Here is a 26,204-nt window from a genome sequence, read left to right as displayed (position 1 = left end):
AGATTAAGAAAGAAAACAAGGGCTTAATGTGTACGCAGGAACCCCCAAGGGCCTCAAAACTCCGCACAAAAGCTCAATACTGCGTGCTCTAAGGCGCGGAGCTCCCCAGGGAGGGCAGAGACTCCAGGGACCCAATAACCCACCAGGAGCAGGAAGACAGTGTTAGCAACTCACTCATATTTTCTATCTCTTCCTCTTTAGATTACACTATAATGCACATAGGCGGCGTCCCTGGTGGCTCAGTAGTAAAGAATCTGCCTACAATGCAGGAGACACAGGTTCGATCCCTGGGTCAGGAAGATCTCCTAGAGGAGGAATAAAGTCCCCAGTATGCTTACCTGGAGAACCCCATGGACAGAGGAGCCTGGTGGGCTATAGACCATGGGGTTGCAGAGAGTCAGACGCGACTGAGAGATCAAACTGCAGCAGCAGCAGCATGCATATAACAGAAGAGCACACACGCAACTCACTTAAATATTCATGTGCAGGTGTGTGTGTGAGTGTGCAAGTGTGTGTGCGAGTGTGCAAATGTGTGTAAAAGTGTGTCAGTGTGTGAGAGTGTGCAAATGTGTGTACGAGTGTGCACACATATGCAATGCATGTGGGTGTCTGGGTGTGTATATGTACGAGTGAGTATATGTGCAAGAGTGTGTGTACATGAGTGCATGTGGTGTACATAGGAATACAAGGAGTGTGTGCATACGCATGTGTTATGTGTTTGAATATACATGAACATGTGCACATACGTGTATGGCTGTGTGCAAGAATGCATGTGTGTGTGCATGTGAATATGAGGGGTGTGTGTTTATTAAGTATATACGTACATGTGTGCACACGCATGTACAACTGTGTGCGTGAGTGCATGTATACGCACATATGAATATAGGCGTGTGTGTGTATAGGTGTGTGAGTAAATATGTGCACATGTGTGCATGACTATGTGTGCATGAGTGCATGTATATGCACATGTGAATACAGGAGTGTGAATACAGTACACACAGTATGTGTGTACTTGTGTGTATACGTATATGTATGAGTAAATATGTGCGCATGCATATATGACTGTGTATACATGAGTGTGTGTACATGAAGTATATATATGGGGGGCTGTCCCCAACAATGAATCCCCAGTGCCTTAATGGTTAAAAACATGTGGAGACCACAGCTATAGAAGGCACCTGTTCTCCCACGTCATCTCAGGAGCCCAGCCCCTTTCCAAGGAAAAACACTCTGATGGCCTTAAAACTGTGTTTACACAGTCTCCTTGAGGACCACAAGAACTCTCAAGGAGCCAACAAGCATTTCCTAAGCACCAGCTCAAGGGAACATGGTGATGAATAAGACAGGGCCCCTGAGCTCATTAATTCGTCCACACAGCAAACCGCTATGAGTGTCCACCACTGCCAGGCACAACCTATAAACATCCAAACTCAAGGGAGAATGGAAATCAGGCCGTGATTACCCTAAAAGTGCCCCGGGAACAAGATACAGCCAGGACGCAAACCCAGGAGAGCGGGGATTGCCTCGCTCTGTACTCAGGTGCTTCTGGGCACAAGGGGGTCGGGGGGTCTGGCACACAACAGGGGCTCAAGGAACGTTTGCTGAGTGACTCTCTACTGATATTTACTGTATTTCTAGGAGGGAAAACCAACACTCTGAAACAAAGCAAAATCTTCAACTAGAGCAAAGAATGTGTGGGAAAACAGTAAACAATAAAGCTAAAAAAGTAATGGGGGAGAATCTTTTTATCAGAGAAAATACCTGCAAATAATATATCTAATAAAGGGCTTGGATCTGGAATATACAAAAAAAAAAAAAAACTTACAACTCAGTTAAAGCACAAATAACGCAATTTAAAAACCAGCAAAGGGTCTGCAATAGACATTTCTCCAAAGATGTACAAATGGCCAGGACATGCACAAGAGCCTCAGCACCGTGAACCATCACAGCCCGACGCCCTACGCCACCTCTAATTTACAAAGAAAAACAAGCTTACAATGAGTGTTGGGAAGGATGTGGAGACCCCTCACGCACGCTGCAAGTGTGTGAATGGTGAGCTGCCTTCAAAAGCGGCCTGGCAGCTCCTCAGAATGTTAGCAAAAGTTACTATACGACCCTGCAATTTCACTCCTAGGTACACACTCAGGGTAAACAAAAATGTGTGACCACAAGAAGACCTGTAGACAAATGTCCACAGCGGCACTGTTCATAAGAGCCAAAGAGGAAGAATCCAAATGTCCATCAACTGAATGGATAAACAAAAGTGGTGCATACACACAATGGAGGAGGAGGAAGTAACAACCCAGCCCAGGACTCCTGTCTGGAGAATCCCACGCACCGAGGAGCCTGGCCGGCTACAGTCCATAATAGGGTCACAGAGTCAGACACGACTAATGGATGAACCTTGAACAAAGGATAGATAGCAAGTGAAAAGAAGCCAGTCATGAAAGACCACATGTGAGATGATTCCATCTACATGAAACACCAAAACACGTAAATGTGCAGAAACAGACAGCAGCGTGGTGCTTCCGTAGGGCTGAGGGCTGGGGGGCTGGGGGGCTGGGGGGCTGGGGGGTGGGGGTGGGGGGTGGGGATGGCTGATGAGGAAGAATGGGTGTCTTCCGGGGCTGAGGAAATGCTCTGAAACCGACTGTGCTGATGGCTGCACGGCGGGAAATACACTAAAGACCACTGTGTTACACACTTTAAATGAGCAAACTGCTGGGATGTAAACAGTAACTGTATAAAGTCTTTATGTATAAGAGGCAGGTGACATCAGCAGGAGAGGCAGAGTGTGCGTGTGTCCCTCGGTCGTGTCCGACTCCTCTGTGACCCCATGGACTGCGGCCCACCAGACTCCTCTGTCCGTGGGACTCTCCAGGCAAGAATACTGCAGTGGGAAGCCCTTCCCTCCTCCAGGGCATCTTCCCGACCCAAGTCTCCTGCACTGCAGGCCAATTCTTTACCATCTGAGCCACCAGGGAAGCCCATAAAATGCAGGTGACATCGGCAAGAAAGGCAGAGTCAGGATCTCCAAAAACCCTCTGCTCCACAAAAGCAATGAGGACAAAGGCAAAAATCATCAGAAATTGCTTTCTCGGAACACTGGAAAGTGACCAAAGGCTTGCGACAACCCAGAGCACATCTACTGACGCAATAATGAGTTAAGTCACAGTGAGGTCACAGAGCAGTAGGCTGGGCCTTCGCCCAGTGACCACAGCTCCTGAAAGATGGAGAGACTACGAAGCCACAGACACACAGCCAGGAGGCCACGTGGCAACACAGGCAGGGCGGCTGCAGGCCCAGGGACACCCCGCTGGCCGGCCACCCCCGGGAGCCAGACGGGCAGAGAAGGATCCTCCCCAGGAGGGCTCAGAGCAGAAGACCTGGCCAACATCCTGACCTCCAGCTTCCGGCCTCCAGAGCTGTTTCAGGCCACCCGGTCTGCGGCACTGTCTCATGGCAGCCGCAGGACGCTCACACCAGAGATGCTCTGTTATTTAAAGTGTCCAGTTTTCAACGAGAGCTTCTAAGACACGCAAAGAAACAAGAAAGTAGGGCCAAACACAGGGAGAGGAGATGGGACACACAATCGACAGAAACTGTCCTTGAAAAACCCAGGTGCTGGAACTATTAAAGACCTTACATCTGCTATTTAAAATATGTTCAGAGGACTAAGGGAACCACCTCTAAAGAGCTAAAGAAAAGCATGAGAACAACACCTCACTAATAGGGAATATAAAAAAAAAAAAAAATCAGAAATTATAGAAGAGAAGAAGATAAAAATTCTGGAGCTGAAAAGTTCAATAAGAAATAAAAAATTCACTAGAGGCTTAACAGCAGATATGAGTGGAAAGGAGGAAGAATCAGCAATCGGGAAGACATGTCAACTGACATCTCCAGTCTGATGGACAGGAAGAGAAAAGGACGTAGAAAAATTAATAGCTCCTCAGAGACCCAAGGGATACAGCAAGCATACCAACATAATCCTAGCAAGAATCCCAAAAGGAGGAAGGTTTAGAAAAGATGCTTGAATAAATAATGGCTCAATTTGATTTAAACATCCAAGAACTCAAAAAAATTCCAACTTGGATAAATTTAAAGGGCTTCACGCTTAGACGCATCATAAACTGTTCACAGTGGACAAAGAGAAAATCTTGAGAACACCAGGAGGGAAATGACTTGCCAAATACGAAGGATTCCTTTCAAGATTCACAGCTCACTCCTCACCAGAAACCACGCAGGACAAAGGGAGGTGGGAGATCAGAGTCAAAGTGCCAGAAATTCCACACCCGGCACGACTATCCCGCAAAACAGCAAAGGACATCCTGAGACACTCCCGGTGCCTGAAACTGGTAAGGTTCCTCACCAGCAGCTCTTCCCTACAAGAAACGAATGTGGAGATTCCTTAAAAAACTGGAAATAGAACTGCCATGTGACCCAGCAATCCCACTCCTGGGCATACACACCGAGGAAACCAGATCTGAAAGAGACACGTGCACCCCAATGTTCATCGCAGCTCTGTTTATAATAGCCAGGACATGGAAGCAACCTAGATGCCCACCAGCAGACGAACGGATAAGGAAGCTGTGGTACATATACACCATGGAATATTACTCAGCCGTTAAAAAGAATTCATTTGAATCAGTTCTGATGAGACGGATAAACCTGGAACCCATTATACAGAGTGAAGCAAGCCAGAAAGATAAACACCAATACAGTATACTAACGCATATATAAGGAATTTTAAAAGATGGTAACGACAACCCTATATGCAAGACAGAAAAAGAGACAAGAAGTACAGAACAGACTTTGGGACTCTGTGGGAGAAGGCGAGGGTGGGATGTTCTGAGAGAATAGCATTGAAACAAATATACTATCAAGGGTGAAACAGATCAACAGCCCAGGTTGGATGCATGAGACAAGTGCTCAGGGCTGGTGCACTGGGAAGACCCAGAGGGATGGGATGGGGAGGGAGGCGGGAGGGGGGATCGGGATGGGGAACACATGTAAATCCATGGCTGATTCATGTCAATGTATGGCAAAAACCACTACAATATTGGAAAGTAATTAGCCTCCAACTAATAAAAATAAATGGGAAAAAAAAGAAAAGAAAAGAAACGAATCCCCAGGAACTAATGAGGCACACCAGTAACCATATCAGTAAGGATAAAAGACAGCACTCATATATTTCTTTATTTGCAATTCTTTTTCCTGGCTGATTTCAAAGACAACTGTATAAAAGCAACGAGTGTAAGTCTGTTTTGATAGGGAACAACTTATACAGATGTAATCTGTGAGACAGGAAAGACCCCGATGCTGTGAGAAATGGAAGGCACCAGGAGAAGGGGGCGGCAGAGGATGAGACGGTGAGATGGCATCACTGACTCAACGGACACGAATCTGAGCAAACTCTGGGATTAATGGAGGACAGAGGAGCCTGGCGTGCTGCGGTCCGTGGGGTTGCAGAGTCAGACAGGACTTAGCGGCTGAACAAAAGCAACGATTCGTAAAAAAAAAAAAAAAAAAAAAAAAGCAACGATTCATATGACGGCAGCACAGGAAGGGGAGAGGGCGCAGAAGCGAGGGGTCTCTATATTACTGAAATCAAATCTTATTAATCCAAGGCAGCCTATTACAAACACAGAAGCTATAACTCACATGGCAATCACCAAGAAAATAACCCCCCAAAAGTATAATACCCGAAACAATGTAGGGAGGTAAATGGAACACTGGAAAAAAAAAAAAAAAACAACTTATTTAATGTAAAAGAAAGCTGTAACGAAAGAACAGGAAAAAATTAAATTAATGGGGGGAAAGATCATTGAAAGAGCACCAGGAGGTCTCTATTTAAAACTTTATATGATAAAAACACACGCTTAATAGAGAAAACTTCATGATTTTCCTGATGATTAAAATAAAACAATGTCCTGAGACGGAAGGTAAGCTCAGTAATGATTACCAAATGACCACATGCTGAAGAACCCAAACTTTGATCGCTGAAGGATTTAAAACACAAAGACACATTTTAAATCAAAGACATTACTCTCAACCGCCTTGAGAACAACCCCTTCCTTATGTTTGAATCATAAGAAAGCCACGATTCCGAACATCAATTTGCTAAACTAGGACAGCCATATATTCCAAGAAAAAACATTTAAGAACAAAAAAGAAGAGAAAGGTGCCATTTCCAACAGGCTCGCTGTCATGTGACGGACCACACGCTGCAGACGGGGCAGAGGGCAGCGCAAAGATTCCGGTCTCCCCCAGGGGTCAGCGTTACGTTCACCAGGAGGCCTCTCCTCAAACAGAGCCTCCGAAGCCAGTCTGAGCCGCCCCACAAGACCAGCTGAGATGGAGGGAAGGACATGAACCCCATAAGAGCAGCTGAGATGGCTGGAAGGACATGAGTCTGAGCAAACTCCCCAAGACAGCGAAGAGACGTCTGGCATGCTTCAGCCCGTGGGGGTCACAAAGAGTCAGACGTGACTTAGCGACTGAACAACAAGAAGACCGACGTCTGGAAGAGGCACCACCCGCCGACCCAGCCCCCACAGGCGGAACAGCCCAGACGAGAGGGGCCGGCCAGGCCCGGGCTCACGGCGGTGGACAGAGCCTGGCTGTGACCACAGGCGGACAGCGGCTCAATTCCAGCCTCCAAGCCCGCAGTATGTGGCTGGCGAGTGACTGCCTCTGAGCCTTCTGTTCACAGTAAAAGGCAGCAGAGACACCCACACTGGGCCCTGCGTCCCCACTGGGGCCTTAGGGACCGCAGCATCCTGACGGGCCCTTCCAAGACCGTCCCCCACCCTCCCCACTCCGACCCTTCCACACAGAACTGCTCCACGTGGGGTCCCCTGGCGGCGGAAGCCCTGACCTTGAACAGCCTGGAGCCCGGGCCTGACGCCGGCCGGGTGGGAGCGCGTGCTACACTCACTCAGCAGACTAGGAACTCTCGGGAGTGGAGCCCCTGCACTCTGGGCGGGGCCGGCGTCCAAAGTGCCTCCGGGAGCCGTGTCTGAGCTGTGCTGTCTCGTTCCATTCTCATAAGGGCCAACCGAGCGGGCAGGTGTCAGCCCGAGGCACTTGGCCTGTGGGCCTGAGAGCCGCTTCCCGGCCCTGCATCAGGACAGTGGGCGGCTTCGTCTCCGCACTGGACGTCTTGCCTCTGCTGGCCCAGGGGTGACACTGATGGGAGCTGAGCCACTCCCAGGCCAGCCACCCACACCGCGTGCCCTCCTGCCGCTCGCCGAGGGACCGCCTCCGGGGAGGACGCAACTCCATCCAGACCCGCGCTCCCGGGACGCTCCAGGTCTGACGATGCTCCTGCTCAGTCGTGTCCGACTCTTTGCAACCCCACGGACCGCAGCCCACCAGTAGCCTGCCAGCCTCCTCTGTCCACGGGATTCTCCAGGCAGGAACACTGGGTTGCCACACCCTCCTCCAGCGGTTCTCCCTGACCCAGGGATCGAACGCACATCTCCCGCATTGCAGGCAGATTCTTCACCACTGAGCCACCTGGGAAGCCCAGCAAGCGCCAGGTCGTTTAGCCACAAATCAGAGCAATGGAACTCGAGACCCACGCCCGGACCAACGATCTGCCCAACACACCGCCGGAATCTTCAGGCAGTAACTCTGACACTGGGAGGCACCCCGAGAGGCCAGCCCCGCAGGTCCTATGAGCAGCTAAGAGCTGGGGGCCCTGACTCCCACACAAAGCTCTGGGAGGCCAGCGAGGTCTGTCCCACACGCACCTCTGCTTTATCTGGCAGACCTCAGCAAACGCTGAGGACTCGGGGCCACCAGCGGGAGAGCCTCTCACGGGGTGGCGGGGGCAGCCAGCCTGCCGCCCCACACCCTTCACGCTGGCTCTGGGGAGTGGCTCTGAGCACCCCAGAACCGCCTAAGCCCGCTCAGCCCCGCCTCCCCCAGGAGTCTCCCCATGGGTAGACAGCCCCTCAGTGTACAGTGGCAGCCACTGGGGGGTCACATGGCCCCCAAAGGCAGCCGGTGGCGGGAGGTCCCCACCGTCTCCACTGGGCGGCAGGGGGACGTGTCCTCTGATGGACTCCAGGTTCGGGGTTCCCCTCCTCTGTCCGCCGCGGCCGCGGTCCAGCAGGACACAGCTCGGTGACAGCAGAAGCCTCCAGAGTGAGCGCCGGGCGTCAGGGTTATCTTTGGGCCTGGCCGCGCTCAGGTGCGGAATGAATGGTTAAGATCACTACTGTTGAAAGAAACAGACAAAATCCGGGGCGAGGACGTGGAGGACTGGCCGGTGGGACTGTAAAACTCGGTGCTGCTGCAACAGAGAACGGAGCAGCAGTTCCTCATAAAGTTACACAGAGACTCGCCAGAGAATCCAGCAATTCCACGTCTGGGTCTATACCCAAAAGAACTGAAAGCAGGAACGAGAAGCCGTGGTCGCACAGCCAGGATCACGGCAGCCGAAAGGGGGAACTGCCCAGTGTCCGGGCTTCCCCAGAGGCTCAGTGGTGAAGAACCCATCTGCAATGCACGAGCCGTGGGTTCAACCCCTGGGTCGGGAAGACCCCCTGGAAGAGGAAATGGCAACCTGCTCCAGTATTCTTGCCTGGAGAATCCTGTGGACAGAGGAGCCTGGTGGGCTACAGTCCATAGAGCAGCAAAGAGTCAGACACAACTGAAGTGACTTAGCACCCAAGTGACCACTGACGGATGATGGATCAGCCAAGTGCAACCTGTCCACACAATGGAACAGTGCTCAGCCTTAAGAAGTAACCAACTACTGAACCCGCTACATCACGGAGGAACCTGGAGGATGTCACGCTCAGTGAGATGAGCCAGACGCAAAGACAAGTGGAGTGTGATTCCACCCTCACGAGGTTCCCAGAACGAAGTCACAGAAAAAGAAAGCAAAAGTGGGGGGTGTTATCGGGGGCTGGGGGAGAAGAGGCTGGGAGTGAGTGCTCGGAGGGCAGTTTCAGCTATGTGGGATGAACCTGTAGACTCGGACAGTATCCACAGACACAGCAGAACAAACGTGCTCACCACCGCGGAAGGCACACCCAGCAACGGCTAAAGCTGCATGCTACGCGTATTTCACACGTGAAAACACTCAGAGTGCTGCCCGCCCCCGAGAGTCTAGGGTGGGGCCTGAGGGTCTGAGTTTCTCACGATTTCCCAGGTGACGCTGCTGGTCACAGGGCCTCTGTGGAGAACCGCGGTCACGGGGCCTGGGGTCCAGACCCTCACCTAAAACAAGCGGATGCTCATGGGATGAAGGACATTCCGGACGACAACATTTCCACCAAAACAGCATGAAACGGGATCAGCAGACACCTTCCGTGTTCAACCTGAATGTTCCTTCTCAGACTCATGAAACTGCTTCAACCTTTGGGAAAGCTGAGCTATTCTGCTGTTCTGAAATTAACAAACTGTTCTCAGGAAATGGAAGCAGAAGTCTCCGCATCCTTATCACGGCCACGGCCTCAGAAATGAGAATTCAGCAGCTCTGTGGCCAGGGAACGTCAGGAATGCACCCCCCCCCCAATGCCAGGAAACAGAGCCCCCCGCCCCCGCCCCGTCTGTGGTCAGCTCGCCTCAAAAAGTGATGTCACCACTCAGCTCTTCATTATCCATAACTCAGGAGCTCCAACAAACTGTGCATGGCCTCAATTTCATTAAATTCAAGGTTCACTTTTCTTTCAGTGACTTATTTTATTAACATCACAATATATTAACATAAAGAAAACCCTCCAACCCAACAATCTATGAATATCCAGTCACTGTGTGCATTCTTCTCCACATGTACAGAGTTGTAATATGACACAATTTTCAAGTATGTTTCCAAGTTCCCATGACCACATTTCTCTTTGAACTTTTCTGTAAAAGCAAAAACCTTCCTAATTCCTAGCCACTCATATAATCACCATGAACAGGTTCACTTCCACGGTGCCCTGTTGTTGCAACGCCCGTGCTCAGCTGTGTCCTCCTCTGCGACCCCAAAGACTGTAGCCCACCAGGCTCCTCTGTCCATGGGACTCTCCAGGAAAGAACCTGGAGTGGGCTGCCTTGCCCTCCTCCAGGGGATCTTCCCTGCCCAGGGATCAAACCCATGTCTCAGGTGTCTCCTGCATGCATTACACACAAATTCTTCACCCCTTGAGCCATTGGAGGAATGTTATGTAACTTTTAAATGGACACATTTTTGTTGTGAAGAAATACTTCAAACAAACTTGAAAATATAGAAAATATCAGAACCCGTGTATCCACCGAGATTTCACTCAAGAGGACACGGTGCCATATTCTTTGCTGAAAAAAAATTTAAATAAAACATTACAGATGCACACACCATCCTCCCAACCCTGTTTCCTATTCCAAAGTCACCGCCATCCCAGAGTGGATGGGCGAGGTTTGTGCACTTTCTCTATATAAGTGTCCGGAAAGTACCTGTACATCCTGTACTTCATTACGGAGAATAAACACACAGCTAGTTTCTTTTCCCAATGGCTGTGAAAACCTTTTCAGCTGAAACAGGGCGTGCTGACAGAGAAGAGAACGTCTCACACCGTTCACTGCAGGGAGCTTTCACAGCGCAGTAGCGCCCGGACAGACACCCCTCACGTGGCTCCTCCCCCGGGCAGAGAACGCTAGAGCCTCCGGGCAGCTCCGCCGGGCTTACACCACACTCGGGGCTGCGGGTCGGCCAGAGCCCCGCTCACTCTGCGCCCACCGGGTGCCTGGGCGGTTCCACACGCCGCTGCCAAGGACAGGCCAGCACCCTCGTGTGGGCGGCACACGTGTGCGTTCCTGCTGGGTCCATTCCCAAGAGTGAGATCACTGCGTCCTGGGGCTCCATGTGCGCCGCTCAGCAAATAACCCCCGTTCTCCCAGCGGCTGAGCCAGCTGCACCGGGGGTCCCGGCCGCCTCAGGCGCTGGCCCATGCTCACTACTTCCCAAGCGCCTGAACCCACCCTTCCAGAAGGCCCCTGACTCTCTAACGCCGTCCGCAGCCCACCTGCCGTTTTCTCTTGGTTTCCCTCCTTGTACGTTCTGTCTCTCTGAAGTTATTAAGACTGCTGCCTGCAGACACTGCGTAATGACCTAGGGACAGAACTAAAGGCCACTTAGCCGTACCCTGGCTAACTGCTCTCTGCTGTTAAAAGCAGCATGAAGAACACTGCCGTGCACAGAGTACTCTGCTCTGTTTTTCATTCTCTCCATTACAATCAGTTCCTGGAGAATTCTACACTTTTTCCTGCTAACAGACACTTCCCCGAATGGCTTTTATCCGCCCACATGAGCCACACCGCATCGCTCACACGCCTCTTCAGACATCACAGTCATCTGAGCCATCTGTGTGTGTCTCCTAGCAGCATCGAAGAAAAAAAGAGAGAGGGCTTTCCTGGGGGCTCACGGGTTAGGAAACTGCCTGCCCATGCAGGGGACACGGGTTTGATCCCCGATCCGGGAGGATCTCACGTGCTGTGGAACAACTAAGCCCGTGGGCCACGACTACCGCGCCCGTGTCGAGAGCCCAGGAGCCCCACCCATCGCGCCCGTGTGCCCGAGAGCGCGAGCTGCCCAGCTAGAGGAGCCCGAGCACCCCCACGCAGAGGAGGCCCCACTCCCGCAACTAGAGAGAAGTCCGCACGGCAACGCAGACCCCGCACAGCCATAAATAAGCAAAGGAAATGACTTTTAGAAAAAGAAGAAAGAACTAAAGCTTCCTAAGTGAGGATCATAATGACAGCCCATCAGCAGAACAGCTCTTAGCGGGAAGTTTCCTCACCTCCAGCACCGCCCGCCCCGAACATTCACTTCTTCAGCCGGGAAAGGCTCCTGCCCTCCTGTGCCGCCTCTCCGGCCACACTGGCTTCTTCCCGCGCCGCCCCTGAACGCAGCTCACGCCTGCTGCCTCTTTGGCCAGGGTCCCCTTCCCCAGAAACCCACCAGACCACCTCCTGGAAACTCGGTCCCACGTCGCTCTCAATGATGCCTCCTCGGTGACAGCAAGCTGCACCCTAACCGCCCCCCAGCCAGAGCGCCCACCGGCATCCCACTCGCCTCGTCCACCAAATACCGTCCACCTCCACGGCGGGAACAGAGCCCACGAGCGCAGCCTGTGTTTACTCTGCTCCCAGCTGGCAGCCCGGTGATGAAGAACAGGGTCCAGCAGAGAGGAACGGCCCAGGAAGCATCTGTCAGCGCAAAGCAGGAATCCAACTCCCAGGAGCAAGGCCGCGCGGAGCAGTCAAGGCCTGCTGTGTCTGGGGACAGGTGGGACGCCCCCCGCCCCCCCCCTACACCCCACCCCCCCACCGCACTCAGGCCTCCCTGGCGGCAGGAACCCTGCCTCGGTGAGCTGCAGCGAGAGGAAGAGCTGCTCACACAGGGCGGCTGTCACCGCGTACGGCCACAGAGAGCCCCGAGCAGCGACAGCCTCACCCTGGCGGGTCTGCACCCCACCACGGCCTCTCTGCCAACCTGCGTCTTAGCTGTTTATCTGCCCCAAAGAATATAAGACAAAAACCCTGATTCTATAAAGCTCCATTGGCCCTGTGGATAACCAATCTCCACCACAAGAAAAGGATGTTTTCCACCTTCCTGCAAAGGTTTAAGTGCTTTTGTGTGTGCAAGCTCAGTCACTCGGTCGTGTCCGGCTCTCTGTGACCCCAGGGACTGTACCCCGCCAGGCTCCTCTGTCCCTGGGATTTCCCAGGCAGGAACACTGGAGTGGGCTGCACTTCCTTCTCCAGGGGTCTTCCCGACCCAGGGCTCAATCGCATTGCAGGCAGATTCCTTACCTTCTGAGACACCTGAGAAGCCATTAGGCGTTTGTATATTTTGCTTCACATATTTGTTTATAACAACCAACCTCTCAAGGTCCCTCCAAGCCCTCTGTACTTACTAGCTGGGAATTTCCGAATCGAGTCCCCTCCAGCCTCAGGAGCTGGACGCAGACGTGCTTCACCAGGGATGCGCCCCGAGCGCCCGCTGGAGTGTCTGGTCTTCGAGCTCTCGGGCTGGCCTGAGCGTCCTGGCCGAGCTCCTCCTAACCCACCTGGCTCACAGGCTTTCCACGCACACCACGCAAGCCCCTCAGGGGGCTCACTCCCTGACCCTGCCCAGCACAGGAGGGGCACACACCACGTGAATCCCAGGAGCTCTGCACGATGACGGACAGCCAGGTTCCCAGAGAACACCAGCAGGCGCCGTCCCCACACCAAACACAACTCACCCAAGACGGATCACGGCCCCAAACGTCAGAGCTAAAACTATAAAACTCTCAGCAGAAAGCACAGGAGCAAATCCCTGTGACCTTGGGTCACACAAAGCCTTCCTAGATATGACCCCAGAAGCACCAGCAAAAGAAAACAGACCAACTGGACTTCATGAAAATCAGAAACTGCTGGGAATTTCCTGGTGGTCCAGTGGTAAGGACGCAGCACTTTCTCTGCCAGGGCCAGGTCGATCTCTGGTTGGGGAACTAAGATCCAGCAAGCCACACAGCACAGCCAAACAACAACAACAACAAAAAAGAACAAAAACCAAAAACCTATTGTGCTATAAAAAATCATCAAGAAAGTGAAAAGACTGCATCCAATAAGGGACTTGCGCCTAAAATACATAAAGAAGACATAACTCAAGCTTTTAAAAAAGACAAATTAATTTTAAAGGTTGGCAAGTGATCTGAATAGACATTTCACCAAAGGAGACGTACAGAAGGCCAACAGGCACGTGAAAAGAGGTCCAACCCCTCGGGACCTGACCCACTGGGGTGGCTGGAGTCAGAAAGGCAGGCAGTGACAAGCGCTGGCAAGGTCGTGGAGAACCTGGAACCCACATACTCGGCAGTGAAAGAGCCCGGCAGCCAACCTCAGAAGGTCAAACACGGGCTGTGAGCCGATGACTCCACTCCTAGGTGGATGCCCACGAGAAGTGAAACACCAGGTCCACCCAGCGGGCGGAGGGACGCTGGCGTCAGCACCAGTCACAGCAGCCAAGACATGGGAACATCCCAGACGTCCGTGGACTGACGCACGAATCAGTAAACCGTGAATTATCCACACGATGGAGTATTAGTCAGCCATAAAAAGAAATACTGATTCAAGCTACAACACAGATGAACTCTGAAAACACTGCTGAGTAAAAGGAGTCGTCACTAAGGCCTACGATGTTCTAATGCACGGTTCTATTTATATGACGTCTCAAGAAGACACAAGTCCATAGAGACAGAAAGACTAGTGGTTATTAGTCTGGGTGATGAGGGGTCTGGAAGAAAAGGGGGGTGACTACTGATGGGAACCGGATGAGGAGAATGTTCTAGAATCAACCATGGTGAGGCTGCATCACTCTCAGGGTACACTAAAAACCATTGAACTGCAGGCTTGACGTGGGTGAGTTATGTGGTACGTGAATTACACCTCAACAAAGCCTTTAAAAATGCCTGAGAAATTCCTTCTCTTCTCTGCAGTTCTTGTGAACACGGACTAAGTATCCTCCTAGCCCAGGACGGAGCCTGGAATACAGACGGCTCGCACTCTGAGAGAAGGTGTCTGCTAAGAGGAAAAGACCATCCACATGCAAAACCCTCCGGTGGGTTCCAGGCACAAGTGAGAGAAGCTGAGCTGGGGAGGCCGCCCCAGAAACGCCCCGTGGCCACACTCAGGGCCCCGGGGACCTCCCGTGTCCGCGCGGCTGTGAAGCTGCAGGTCAGTCGGAGCAGACGCAGCTGCTGAGCACGGAGAAACCCCTTAATAAAGCGTCTCCCCCTTCCTCCTCCCGCCACGGACCCAAAAGCGGGATGAAGGTGGTCACTCGGACAGCTGTGTGCAGGGTCAGCCACCACTGAAGAGGCATGACCAGTGTCTGAAACTTCTGGATGCTTATGTATCGTCTCCTTAACCCTGCAGACGCTCCAAGTAAACACTCTGACCTCATCTTACAGACGTGAAAGCTAGAGGCCCCCCAGCAGCAAGGCCGGCCGGACGTCAGGGTGAGCCAGGTGACTCGTGGGGCCAGAGCCCACTCCAGGTGAGGGGACTCACGGGGCCTCATGCGACGCCCTCAACATGCAGGGGACCGGGGCCACGCCACACTCCAGGGCCAGAGGTCGGGGAGCCTCGGTGCAAACGCCTGTCTCCCCTGGGGCTGTGAGCGAGCAGCTCAGCTCTCCGCACTGTTTCCTCCTCTCCGAAACGGGGACACCAGGCACATTACTGGTTGACGGCAAGAACTTTAAAAACACGTTTCTATGTGAAAGCTTACAGCACCGTGCCCAGTTTTTACAGGACGTGCGCCCAGACAGAACCGCAGACTGAAACCAACTGCTGGCCAGGGCACGCCGGTCACTCCAGAGCTGGTCCCACGGTGACGTGACTCCCTAAATCCCACGAGAACCCCTAGAGCACAGACAGCCCGGCCCTCCAGTCCGGGCACATGAACGACTGACGCTCACGCCAACGGGGCTTCTCTGGCTGCGAGTGGCTGTTCCTCCCTGCGGTAGATGCAAGGGGCCAAACCACACAGAGAGGGGAAATCGCCCGTTTGTTTCCTTAGGACATCACAAAATGGAAGGAGTCCCGAAAGGAGTCACCTGTCAGATGGTCTCCCCAACCCGACGCCCAGCAAGAGGAACCCGCCCGCCCGCGGGGACCCCTGCTTCTTCAGGAACCTGACTAACCTGCTTCTGGAAGGACTCGTGGAATCTGTTCATCAAAGTCTCCTTGGGTATCTCACTTCTGGAATGCTTTCATGTGGGGAGGCCCAGGGACTTTTTCCAGAGTTTAAAAAAAAAACAAAACTATTTTAGCTAACTCGGGAATCTTGGAATTACTGACAAAGCAGAAGTTCAAAGTTCCAAAAAGAATACTCATCTCTGTTCAATTCAATCTGGTTTTGGTTTTGTTCTTTTTAAAAAAAAAAAAAAAAACCCTCCTCCCAGGCCTGGATGGTTTCGTCTAAAAGTGACTCAGGTTTTCTAGGATCTCTGGATGGGAAAACGAACATATTCCAAAATACCTGGCAGGCTCCATCTCTGGATTCCAGCGGAGGCGACGCAGAGAACCTGCGTTTGCAGCCTAATTCAGTCCCTCCAATAAAATCCCAAGCAATCACCCAATATTAGAAGCCAAGTGACATACAAGTAAACCCACTTAAACAGGTATTTATTGATCACAGAGAGTGAGACAGGGCCCCTGCCTGCCGGCTGCCTTGCAGTAGACAACTAGGAACGCAGTTAATCAACCAGAACACGGAACGCCTCGGAAACTGGCAGGGACCAACTAGGAACTATGAAAAATGTCACAGAAAGGAAAGTATTGAGTCAGTTCTCGCCCACAGCTAAGTCTGCACAGAAGGTGGAGAGCCAGGTCTCCAGGCAGGGAAGGCTGAGCGCCCGTCTAGTCCCGCCCGCCCGGAGCCCCAGAACTGGAGGATGCGGCTGATCCGAGCCATGCACACGTGACGGGACTCAGCCCGGGCTCCACGCACGCGGGCCGGGGCCTGCTACTCCTGAGTTTCCACACCCACCGCCGCGGGAAGCGAGCCCCCTGCGACACCCCCCCAAGGCTGATCGCGGGCTTCTCGGAGGGGCGGGGGCAGGGCCGGGCCCCCTCACGGCCCTCCTGCGCTCGGGGAACACACCCTCTGGGCAGACGCCCCCTTTCTGGACAGAGAAGACGGCAACCCTCACGAGGGTCTCGGGTGATCTCCACAAGAACGGGATCCTGGAACCTCCTTCCCCTCAGAAAAACCCTCTGAGGACAAAGGGTCTGTGTCTAGGAGTGGCTGGTTACTCAGTCAGAAGCCGATTCTCCAGACAGGCTCCTAAAGGGGCCGGCAGTGTGAGGAGGTCAGACCCGACGCATCGCCGGAGCCGGGCGCCGGGGGACCCCAGCTCGGCCACCAGCAGCAGGTGCGGGCGAGTCTCAGTCTCTGGGTGCCTCGGTTTCCCCATCTGTAAGATGGGGCGGGTGAGACCCCTCACTGCACAGCATTACTGCAGGAATAAGCTAGTTCACGCGTCAGGCACAAGGAAGGCCCTGGTCACCACTGGGCACACGCAGCACCACCCTGCACCACGCCCCCGCCAAGCCCCCCACCAGGGAGGTGGCGGGCGGGACACGCTCTCCCCCAGCAGAGCCCCTCTCAGGGGACAGAACCCCCACAGCGCACGGGGAACCCTGAACCTCTTGCGGAGACTTCACGAGACCCCGACTTGACCGTCCCTCCCACAAGGACGCGCGGGGGGCAGAAGCCACCCCGAGATAAGGACACGCGCAGACCGGCCTTGGGCCCTGAAGAGCTGACAACGCAATTTCAAACCTCCCTTCGGTGTGAAACCCCACCTGTGAGTGGTCAGTTCCCGGAAGCCCCATCCACCCCGCCGCCTGGACTGGAACTTCTTGGGAGCTGGGAGGTGAAATTACGGTTCTGCAGATAATGAACTGTGCAGAGTCAGGAGTGTCGCCCGCCTCCGTCCCAGCACAGGACCTCTGCACTTCCAACAGAGGTGACATCCCCAGACGTCCCACCTCCCAACACACGATGCCAGAGGCCCTGGGGCCCTTCCTGCTGGTCCCAGGGGCCACGGGGACACTGGGCTCGCCAGCGGGCTGGGCCAGCACCAGCATAACCAGACACAGACATCGGAAACAGCGGAGCCAGGAATCTCCTGCTGATGAGCTGCATCAGCAGCTTTGGGGGTGGGTGTTGACACAACAAAGCATGCTTTTCGTTATAAATACATCTGCAATATTAACGAGAGTGGAAGCTGAGAGGCCAAAGCTCCTACAAAACCATTTTCAAACAAGATCCCCGGCGCCCACCTCTGCCTGTCAAGCTGTGTTATTAGCAAATCCACTTAATGTCACAGAATCTGGGACACGCTGGGATTTCCCTGACACTTTTCTCCTGGGAAACAGACACAGACACACAGGCATGTAAAATGTCTACGGACAATTTTATGTATCAACACACGTGGTCTGACCTATCCAGGTCAAAAACGGAAAAGAGAACTGGGGGGACTTCCCTGGTGGCCCAGCGGCTAAGACTCTGCACTCCCAACGCAGGGGTGCCCCGTTCCATCCCTGGTCAGGGAACTGGACCCCAGAGGCCACAGTGAAAGAGTTCACACGCCACAACCAAGACCCGGTCAGTCAAATGAACACAAAGATTAAAAGGCCAACAGCACTGGGGTCCTGGAAGCCCCCGGCCTGCGCCCTCACAGGCCCTCCCTCCCCGACCAGAGGCAAGCACAGCCCCACTCTCAGGGTCTCTCCCTCGCTCCTCACCTGCCGCCTCTCCACCTGCGTAAGCGCCCCCCACTGCAGAGTCTAACTGCACGGCGTGCACTTTAGATGAACAGGGGTCACACGGGGTCTTTTCTCTGGCTTCTCTCAAACACCCCCAGGAGAGGGCACACGGGCTCAGGACTCGTATTTGCAGACGGTCACTAAGCAGGACACGACCAAGGTCATCTGAGGACACCTCCCCAGCTTCAAAGTCTAACAGCGAGCTTAGTAAACCGTGGTTCCACACGCATAGCTGACAGCAGCCATCACCTCTAGGTTGGGGAACTAGTTTAGCAGAAGAGAGGCCTTGTTTACCAAGTGCAACCATCAGGACAATTTTTAATGTTGACTCCAGGTGAAGGATCACATTTTACCACCTTCGTATTCTACAAGCACACATGATTCACTGTCATGCAGACCTCAAACAGAAAAGCATGAAAACTCCTTAGCAGCGTAGAATAACGTTAAGGGAACCGAGCAGACAAGATGTAAATACACCCTGAGGTTAACCGTGTCCAACACATGCACAGGGGCAGGAAACGGGCTAAAACCAGCGGTTATGGGCTCACGGGTGATTTCTCTTTTATAAGACGTTCGTATTTGTGGTTGTCTTACTTGTGCAACCTTCTCCTCAGAGTGCGGAATCACACACCACGTGAAATCTTACTGGTCCAGTTACGACTCATTCATAAGACTTGTAGGCAAGAAGGTCACTAGCACAAAGCGGGTTAGAGTCTCAGAAAGGCGTGTCTCAATGCTTCCAGAGTTGCCTCCAGACCTTACACCAACTGCCCTGGAACTCATCAGTCATGAATCTTCACCTCACACGTGCTTAGTACGCATACTTCAAAGTGGGTAAGAGAGCTGATGGACCCTGAACACACCCATCCCCACACCCCAAGGGCACGAGTGTCCTCCCCCAACCAGGCCAGCCGTAAACAGCACCAAGGGTGGCCTCAGCTTTTCCTGGAGCTCCACTCGCGGAGCACGCCCACCCCGTCCACACGAGGTTTTAACACTGATCCCTCGTTGTGGTCAGTCGCTCAGTCGTGTCCAACTCTTTGTGACCCCACGGACTGCAGCATGCCAGGCCTCCCTGTCCATCACCAACCTCCAGAGTTTAGTCAAATGTCCATCGAGTCGGTGATGCCATCCAACCATCTCATCCTGTGTCGCCCCCTTCTCCTCCAGCCCTCAATCTTTCCCAGCATCAGGGTCTTTTCCAGTGAGTCAGCTCTTCACATCGGGCGGCCAAAGTACTGGAGATTCAGCTTCAGCATCAGTCCTCCCAGTGAACGTTCAGGCCTGATCTCCTTTAGAATGGACTGGCTGGATCTCCTGCTGACACTTTTCCCCAAGAATCTCTCCCTCGAGTCCGGTTATGATTTCTTACCTATTCTACAACGAACACATTCAAAGGATGAAAACACTACTGTTCTTCAGAGGGTAACACGGTCAGGGGGTGCACTCTTTGAATCCCCGAGGGTCCAGGCCGCCAGCCTGCTCACTGGGTCTGGGTTCTAATCACCGGGGCAGCTCCTCTTAACACGAATTGCAGGCCCCGGGGAGGCCACTCCCATCTCTCCAGCACCTCACCACTCCAGCCTCTCCCATCAGCCTGCACGCTGCAGGCCAAACATCTCTTTTTCCGGTGCATTTTTCTTGGGAAGGAAAAAAATAAACCAAAACAGAATTCCCCTACCAGAACACATCACTTTCTTGCTAACCACAAATTCTGGCAAAATCTGCCCTACGTAGGAGAGATTCAGTTCCTCTTTCCTCAGATGGACACATTTTACCTTGCAAATTGTGTATGTGTGAGAGAGACAGAGGAACAGAGTTCAAAGAGCATTAACACCAATTTAAGTAACACTCACACAGCTACCACTGTCACCAAACTAAAATGTGACGCTATCCTAAACACACTTGGGATAAAAACGTAATTCTAGGGAATTTCCTGTGGTGCAGCGTATCAGGACTCTGTGCTTCTACTGCAGGGGGCCCAGGTTCCATCGCTGGTTGGGGAACTAAGATCCTGCATGCCACCGAAAAAAAAAAAACCACATGTGATTCTATTCTAGCGGAGCCCTGTCTCCATTAGCAGATGCTGAGATATAAAGAAAAATAATGGTTTCTGCCCCTCAGGAGCTGACAACAGAAATGTGTGTGATGGAGGGAAAGAGATAGATGGACAGGAAGGTATTTTTTTGGCCCAAAGCAGGTGATACTTTAAGGTATAATTTAATCCGTCAAATGCATACATCTCAAGCAACAGGTCAGTGAACTGCCTGACAAATGTGTCCAGGCAGAGCAGCGGCAGCGGGGTGGTGGCGGGAGCGTGGGGGGCGTGCAGACCACGCAGGTGCGCAGGCAGTGGGGTCGCTCGGAGGAGGAGCAGAGTTCAGGTCTGACCCCACAGAAAGCCCGGAGGCCCCCGCCCCCACCCCCGAGGCTTGGGAAGACAAACAGCTCAGAGCTTCCTAACCGAGCAGCAGGTATGGCGCACGTTCAGCGAGGGGCTACAGCAGAACTGAAACCGATCACTTAGGACATGGCGCTTTCACTGTCAAGGTCTAGAGTTCAATCCCTAGTCAGGAAACTAAGATCCCAGGAGCTTTGAGGCGCAGGGAAGAAGGAAAGAAGGAAGGGAAGACTAAGTTTAGGTCTGCAGGGTTGTAGGAAAGCAGGGCTGGGACCCAGTGGTAATCTGTATTCTTATCCAGTATGATGCAATTCCCAAAATCAGATTAGACAAGCAAGCACCTATCACACTCATTCTTAGGCACTCCAGGGCATCCTCACTGAGCTTTATAACCTCTGAACAGACCCTGAAATAAACTCTGATGCTGCAATCAGAAAAGAGTGTTCCAGTCAATCAGATATTTTGATGGTTATTTTAATATGAAATCCACAACAGGTCTAAGTCCAAAATACAAAAAGAACTGCTACAAAGCGAAAAAAAAAAAAAAAATCCCATAAGAAAATGGGCCAAAGATAAGAACAGTCAGCTCAGGAAGGTCATACAAGATCAAAGCATCACAAGAAACTAAACCTCACCAATAAGTGAAGAAACAGACATTAAAACAAAAATAAAACATGTTCTTAATTTCTCTAATGCTGAAGGAATCTTTTTTAAAACATGGCATTTAGTGGTGGTGAGGTGACGGGGAAAAGAGGCGTTGCTGTTACAGGTATAAACGGGTAACAGCCACCAGAGAGGATAATTTGTCAGAATTTGTTAAAACAAAAAACATGCAACTGGGCTTCCCTGGTGGCTCAGGGGTAAAGAATCCGCCTGCCAATGCAGGTGACATGGGATTGATGTCTGATCCAGGAGGACCCCACATGCCGCGGAGCAACTAAGCCCAGGAGTCACGATATTGAGCCCGTGCTCTAGAGCCCAGGACCCACAACTACTGAACTCTGCGCCAGAGAGCCTGTGCTCCGCAACGAGAGAACCCACCCCAGGGAGAAGCCCACACACCACCACTAGAGAGTAACCCCTCGTTAGCTGCAACTAGAGAAAAGCCCAGGCAGCAAGAAAGACCCAGCACAGCCAAAAATAATTTTTTTTTTAAAAGTATGTAACGCTACGACCCAGCAATTCCACTCCTTAGGGTGTTTACGGCAGAATGTGGGTGGGTGCTCAGTCGTGTCTGACTCTTGCAAGGCCAAGGACTACAGCCCACCAGGTTCCTCTGTCCAGGGGATTTCCCAGGCAACAATACTGTGGGGTGGGCTGCCATTTCCTCCTCCAGGGGATCTTCCCGACCTGGGGATCAAGCCCAAGTCGTCTGCATCTCCTGCACTGGCAACTGGGTTCCTTCCCGATGAGCCACCTTGGGCAGCCATTATGGCAGACTAATGACCTCTAAAGGTACCCACACCCTAATCCCAGAAAATCCCAGAAAGACCCTAAAGTCTGTTAGATTACACAGTAAAGGAGAACTACAGGTGCAGATAAAATTCAGGTTGCTAATAAGCGACATTAAAATTGGGAGAATCCTATCAGATTACCAGGTGGGCCCAATGTAATCCGAGGGGTCCTTAAAAGTAGAAGTGGACAGAAGAAAGAGTCGGAGACAGGACAGGGCAAGAAAGGCGTGGCCTGGGGCACCTGGAGCAAGGGGGTTATCAGTTAAGGAATGTGGAAGGCATCTGGGAGCCGGGAAAGACCAAGAAACGGCTTCTCCCCCAGGGCCTCCGGATGGAACGCAGATCTGCCCACAGCTAGATTTCAGCTCAGGGAAACCCGTTCTGGACTGCAGACCTTCTGAACTGTAAAATGATAAATTTCTGCTGGTTAAGCCACTTTGTGGTCACTTTGTGTGGTCATTTTTGTTTCAGCAGCAGCGGAAAACCAATACACGACCCTAGGGAAAAACAGGCACAGAGGCACAAGGAGGTGTACACTGTCTGAGCACACGTGAGTATAAACACAGAAACGGGGTGAGAGGATCCATCCCAAACTGGTGAGCGGGGGTGAGTGCCGATCTATAGTGTTCTCAGTTGTGTTTGCCTTTTTTTTTTTTTTTTGGAAAGGAAATGTAGTTGTCTACGTATTGCAAAATTGAAAGTTAAATTTTTAGGAAGGGAGTTATCACTCACAGCTTAAGCTTCCAGGGATTAGAATATATTATGATTCTTGGGACTCCCCTGATGGTACAGTGGAAAAGAATCTGCCTGCCAATGCAGTGAACATAGGCTGGATCCCTGGTCTGGGAGGATTCCACAGGCTGTGGAGAAAATGAAGTCCGTGCGCAACAACTACCAAGCCTCCTGCTGCAACGGCTGAAGCCCACTCTCCCTAAGCCTGTGCTCCACTGCAAGAGAAGCCCCCGCAAGGAGAGGCCCACACACAGCAAGGAAGAGCAGCCCGTGTTCCACGCAACTGGAGAAAGCCCTCTCACAGCAACAAAGACCCAGAGCAGCCAAAAAAAAATTCACCTAAAAAAAATTTTTTTTTAAACATTAAGACTGAAAACTACAGTGAACATCATTTTTTCTGAGAATCCCAAAGGCATTACAAAGACCTAGACCCCCCCATGGTCCCCACAGTTAATACTAATAGTGAGCTACGGCTGTGTGGACAGAACACCAGAGAAAATGAAATTCGCTGTATATCCATAAGTCACAACTTCAACAGTCAAAACAAACCTTTGCTCAAGCATGAGACACATATAACATGTTTGGATAAAATTCACTCTCAAAAACGTATTTTCTGATTGCAGTCCATCTAACCACCATCCCCACCACAACATACCCTCTTAACATTGCCCACTGTGGGCAGGCCACTTACCTCTGGGTTTTCGCTTTCCCAGTTTTAAAATAAAAAATTTGTTTTTTTTGCTGTTGTGTTTTTCCTCTACCATGCCACCTCCTTCAAGTGGATGCCTAATGTTAACACAATCACCATGGCCCCTAACAAGGCCAGCTGCCAGTCTCAGAGAGCAGGGGTGGCTGACACCATCCATAATGGCAGCCAGTGGGTGAGTCCTGCAGGAGACATTCAGGCTGCCCTTGACCTGCAAAGAGAGCCCAGAACGACCACCACATCCAGCACCTCTGAACTGCTTTACAACCCCCAGGGGAAGCAGCGATCCTGCTCAAACACTGTCTCACATTTCCAAATGTGACCTGGATAAGGAGTCCAGTGTGGGCACCTGATAGAGGCAGGCTGGACTGGCCCACGCTGGGCTCAAACGTGTGACCTCCTGAACACAATGTTCTAACCATGAGCACGAGCCATCACATGCTACTCCTTACAAAGCTACAAGTGAAAGAAAAAATAAAGACCAAGGGTGGGGAGCGGCGGGTCCGGTGTTTAAAGGTAGACTCACCCAGGGTCTTCAAAGCACTTAGGCCAATCCAGAGCACTGTTCACCCCCACCCCGGCCCCCAGCAGCTTCACTCCACTCCTACCTCCTTTTCTCCCTAATAAATCAACCGTCTCACCAGCCCTCCAGGACTCACTTTAAGCATGACCTCCTCAGGGACACCTTGCCAGGCCCTCCAAACGGAGTTTCCAACTTCGTGCCGCCGCCGCCGCCGCCACCACCACGAAGCTGCAGTAACTCACACCCACATGTATTCTCCCGTTGGAAGGCTAGAGGGGGTACCATCTAAATGGGGCCATCCTAGAAAAGCCAAGCCTCACGCAGTAAGAAAAGCACTTACGGAGAAAGACGACGGGCTGGCAGAAGAAACGCCCAAGTCCTGGGCCGCCACAGTACGTGCAAGGCCCGGCAAGTCCAGGGACACGCGGCGGGCAGGTGGGCACGCAGGAAGCGCGGGGCGGGCGGGTCCTGCGGCCCCGAGGGACCCGGACAGTCCCGGGGAGACGCAGGCAGAGACGCGCGGAGAAGCGCAAACCCGGACAGGTGCTGGGGTTCTGAGCCGCGGAGCCACGCGCCCTCCTGGGCGTGGACCGGGAGGGGCCGTGAGAGGGGAGGACCCAGCAGGCGCGGGGAGTCCGGAGCCAGGAAGAGAACCGAAGGCCGCAGGGCCTCAGGGGGCGCGGGCCGGAGCCACGCGGGGCCTGGGGTGATGCCTGCCATACCTGCCGCTGGCGGGTCCGCCTCCTCGTCCGCCTGCGCCTCAGCAGCTGCAGCTCCGGGCGCGGTGGGCAGCGGGTCCATCGCGCCGCCGGTCATGTGAGCGCTCGCCACGTGACTTCCTCCGCGCCCGCCGGCCAGGGCCCGGGCTCGCCCCGCCCACGCCCAGGGTTTGACCACGCCCACTCCGGGCCTATCCCCGCCCGCCCCGGGCCTGCCCCGCCCATCCTCGGCATCGCCCCGCCCACACGCCGGGCCTGTCCCGCCCATCTCGGCCTCGCCACGCCCACGCGCCTGGTCCGGCACGCCCACTCCCCCGCCTCTTCCCGACCAGCCCAGGCTCAGCTGCCACGCGGAGGGCAGGTGGCGCGGTGCGGGCGCGAGCTCAGCGTCCGGCGTCCGCCGCTCCCCCGCTGCAGGTTCTCTGGCCGCTCCCCCGCCCGCCCAGTCAGCCCCCACCTGCCCTCTCTCAGGCCCCCACTCACTCATTCATCCATTTATTCTCACTCTCAGCCTCTGGTCCGCTCTCTCGCTCACTTCCTCGTTCGTCCGCCCGCTGGTCCCTCCGCCCGTTCGTTCACCGACTCGATCACCCTCTCACTCAGCCGCCTGGTCGTTCAGTCGTTCACTCACTCACTCGGGTCTCCAGATGCCCCCTGGGGGCCAGGCGGGCCTGTGCATCTGGTACCCTCCCCTCTCCGGAGGACGGACAGGCCACCGGAGTGGAGCGAGTGTCCGGACTTCCAGAACAAGACTGTGGGAGCGCCGCGCAAGAGCGCTCCCCCGGCCCTGGCCGGGTGAAGGGATCCCGGGATGCGGGGAGCCCCAGCTGAAGCTGGGGGAATGAGGAATTCGGCGGGAGGAAGGACCGGATACCCACAGGCCCCGAGGCATAGCACAGCTGCAAATGCTGTGGTCTTCCTGGAGCTAAAAGCGGAGGCCAAAGAGGAAGCTGGAGCGACCGGTAGGGCTCCGTTAGGGAGGGCCTTGTTCCCAAGGTAAGGGCCGCGGGCCTCCTAATACCGGGACAACTGTCAACGCCCGGCGAGCCGGTGACGGCAGTCAAGAGCCCAGAGCCCCAGTCAGGGTCCTAGGAAGGAGTCCCCTCCGCAGGGAGCTAGTTCCCCTTGCTACAGCCACCGGATATCTTTGTGAGCCCGACCAACAACGAAGCTGAGGAGCTGGTGTGCCTCTTCCAGAGACCGGCGTGCAGAAGCTTCCCCAAGTCCCAGCGGGCTGCTGTTTCCTTCCGCCACTGCAGGCTTCCTTTAAGCTGGTTTTGCATCAAACGATGTGCTCAGCACTTTCTCCCGTCCCAAGGGCGCGCGCGCGCGCGCACACACACACACACACACACACACACACACACACACA

The 26,204-nt window shown here is 53.4% G+C and overlaps 1 protein-coding gene across 4 annotated transcripts in view; it reads right to left on the bottom strand.

Moving 5' to 3' along the window:
- The window catches only part of SNX8 (sorting nexin 8), a 40,852-nt gene extending 15,518 nt beyond the window's left edge, over positions 1 to 25,334 (bottom strand). Inside the window, exon 1 of one of the 4 annotated variants that reach the window (XM_061153803.1) lies at positions 25,316 to 25,334. In XM_061153803.1, coding sequence (XP_061009786.1) covers positions 25,316 to 25,319 — 4 coding nt within the window. In that variant the 5' untranslated portion in view covers positions 25,320 to 25,334. Of the gene's footprint in view, positions 1 to 9,231; positions 9,319 to 24,249; positions 24,394 to 24,835; positions 24,964 to 25,315 lie in introns of those variants that run through there. The other 3 variants (XM_061153801.1, XM_061153804.1, XM_061153802.1) reach the window with 3 other exon arrangements.
- Positions 25,335 to 26,204: the final 870 nt, after the last annotated feature.

The sequence above is a fragment of the Dama dama genome, chromosome 10, assembly GCF_033118175.1.
Source record: "Dama dama isolate Ldn47 chromosome 10, ASM3311817v1, whole genome shotgun sequence".
Classification (NCBI taxonomy): domain Eukaryota; kingdom Metazoa; phylum Chordata; class Mammalia; order Artiodactyla; family Cervidae; genus Dama; species Dama dama.
The sequence above is the reverse complement of the archived record's forward strand: the minus strand, read 5'-3'. Positions and strand labels throughout refer to the sequence as shown.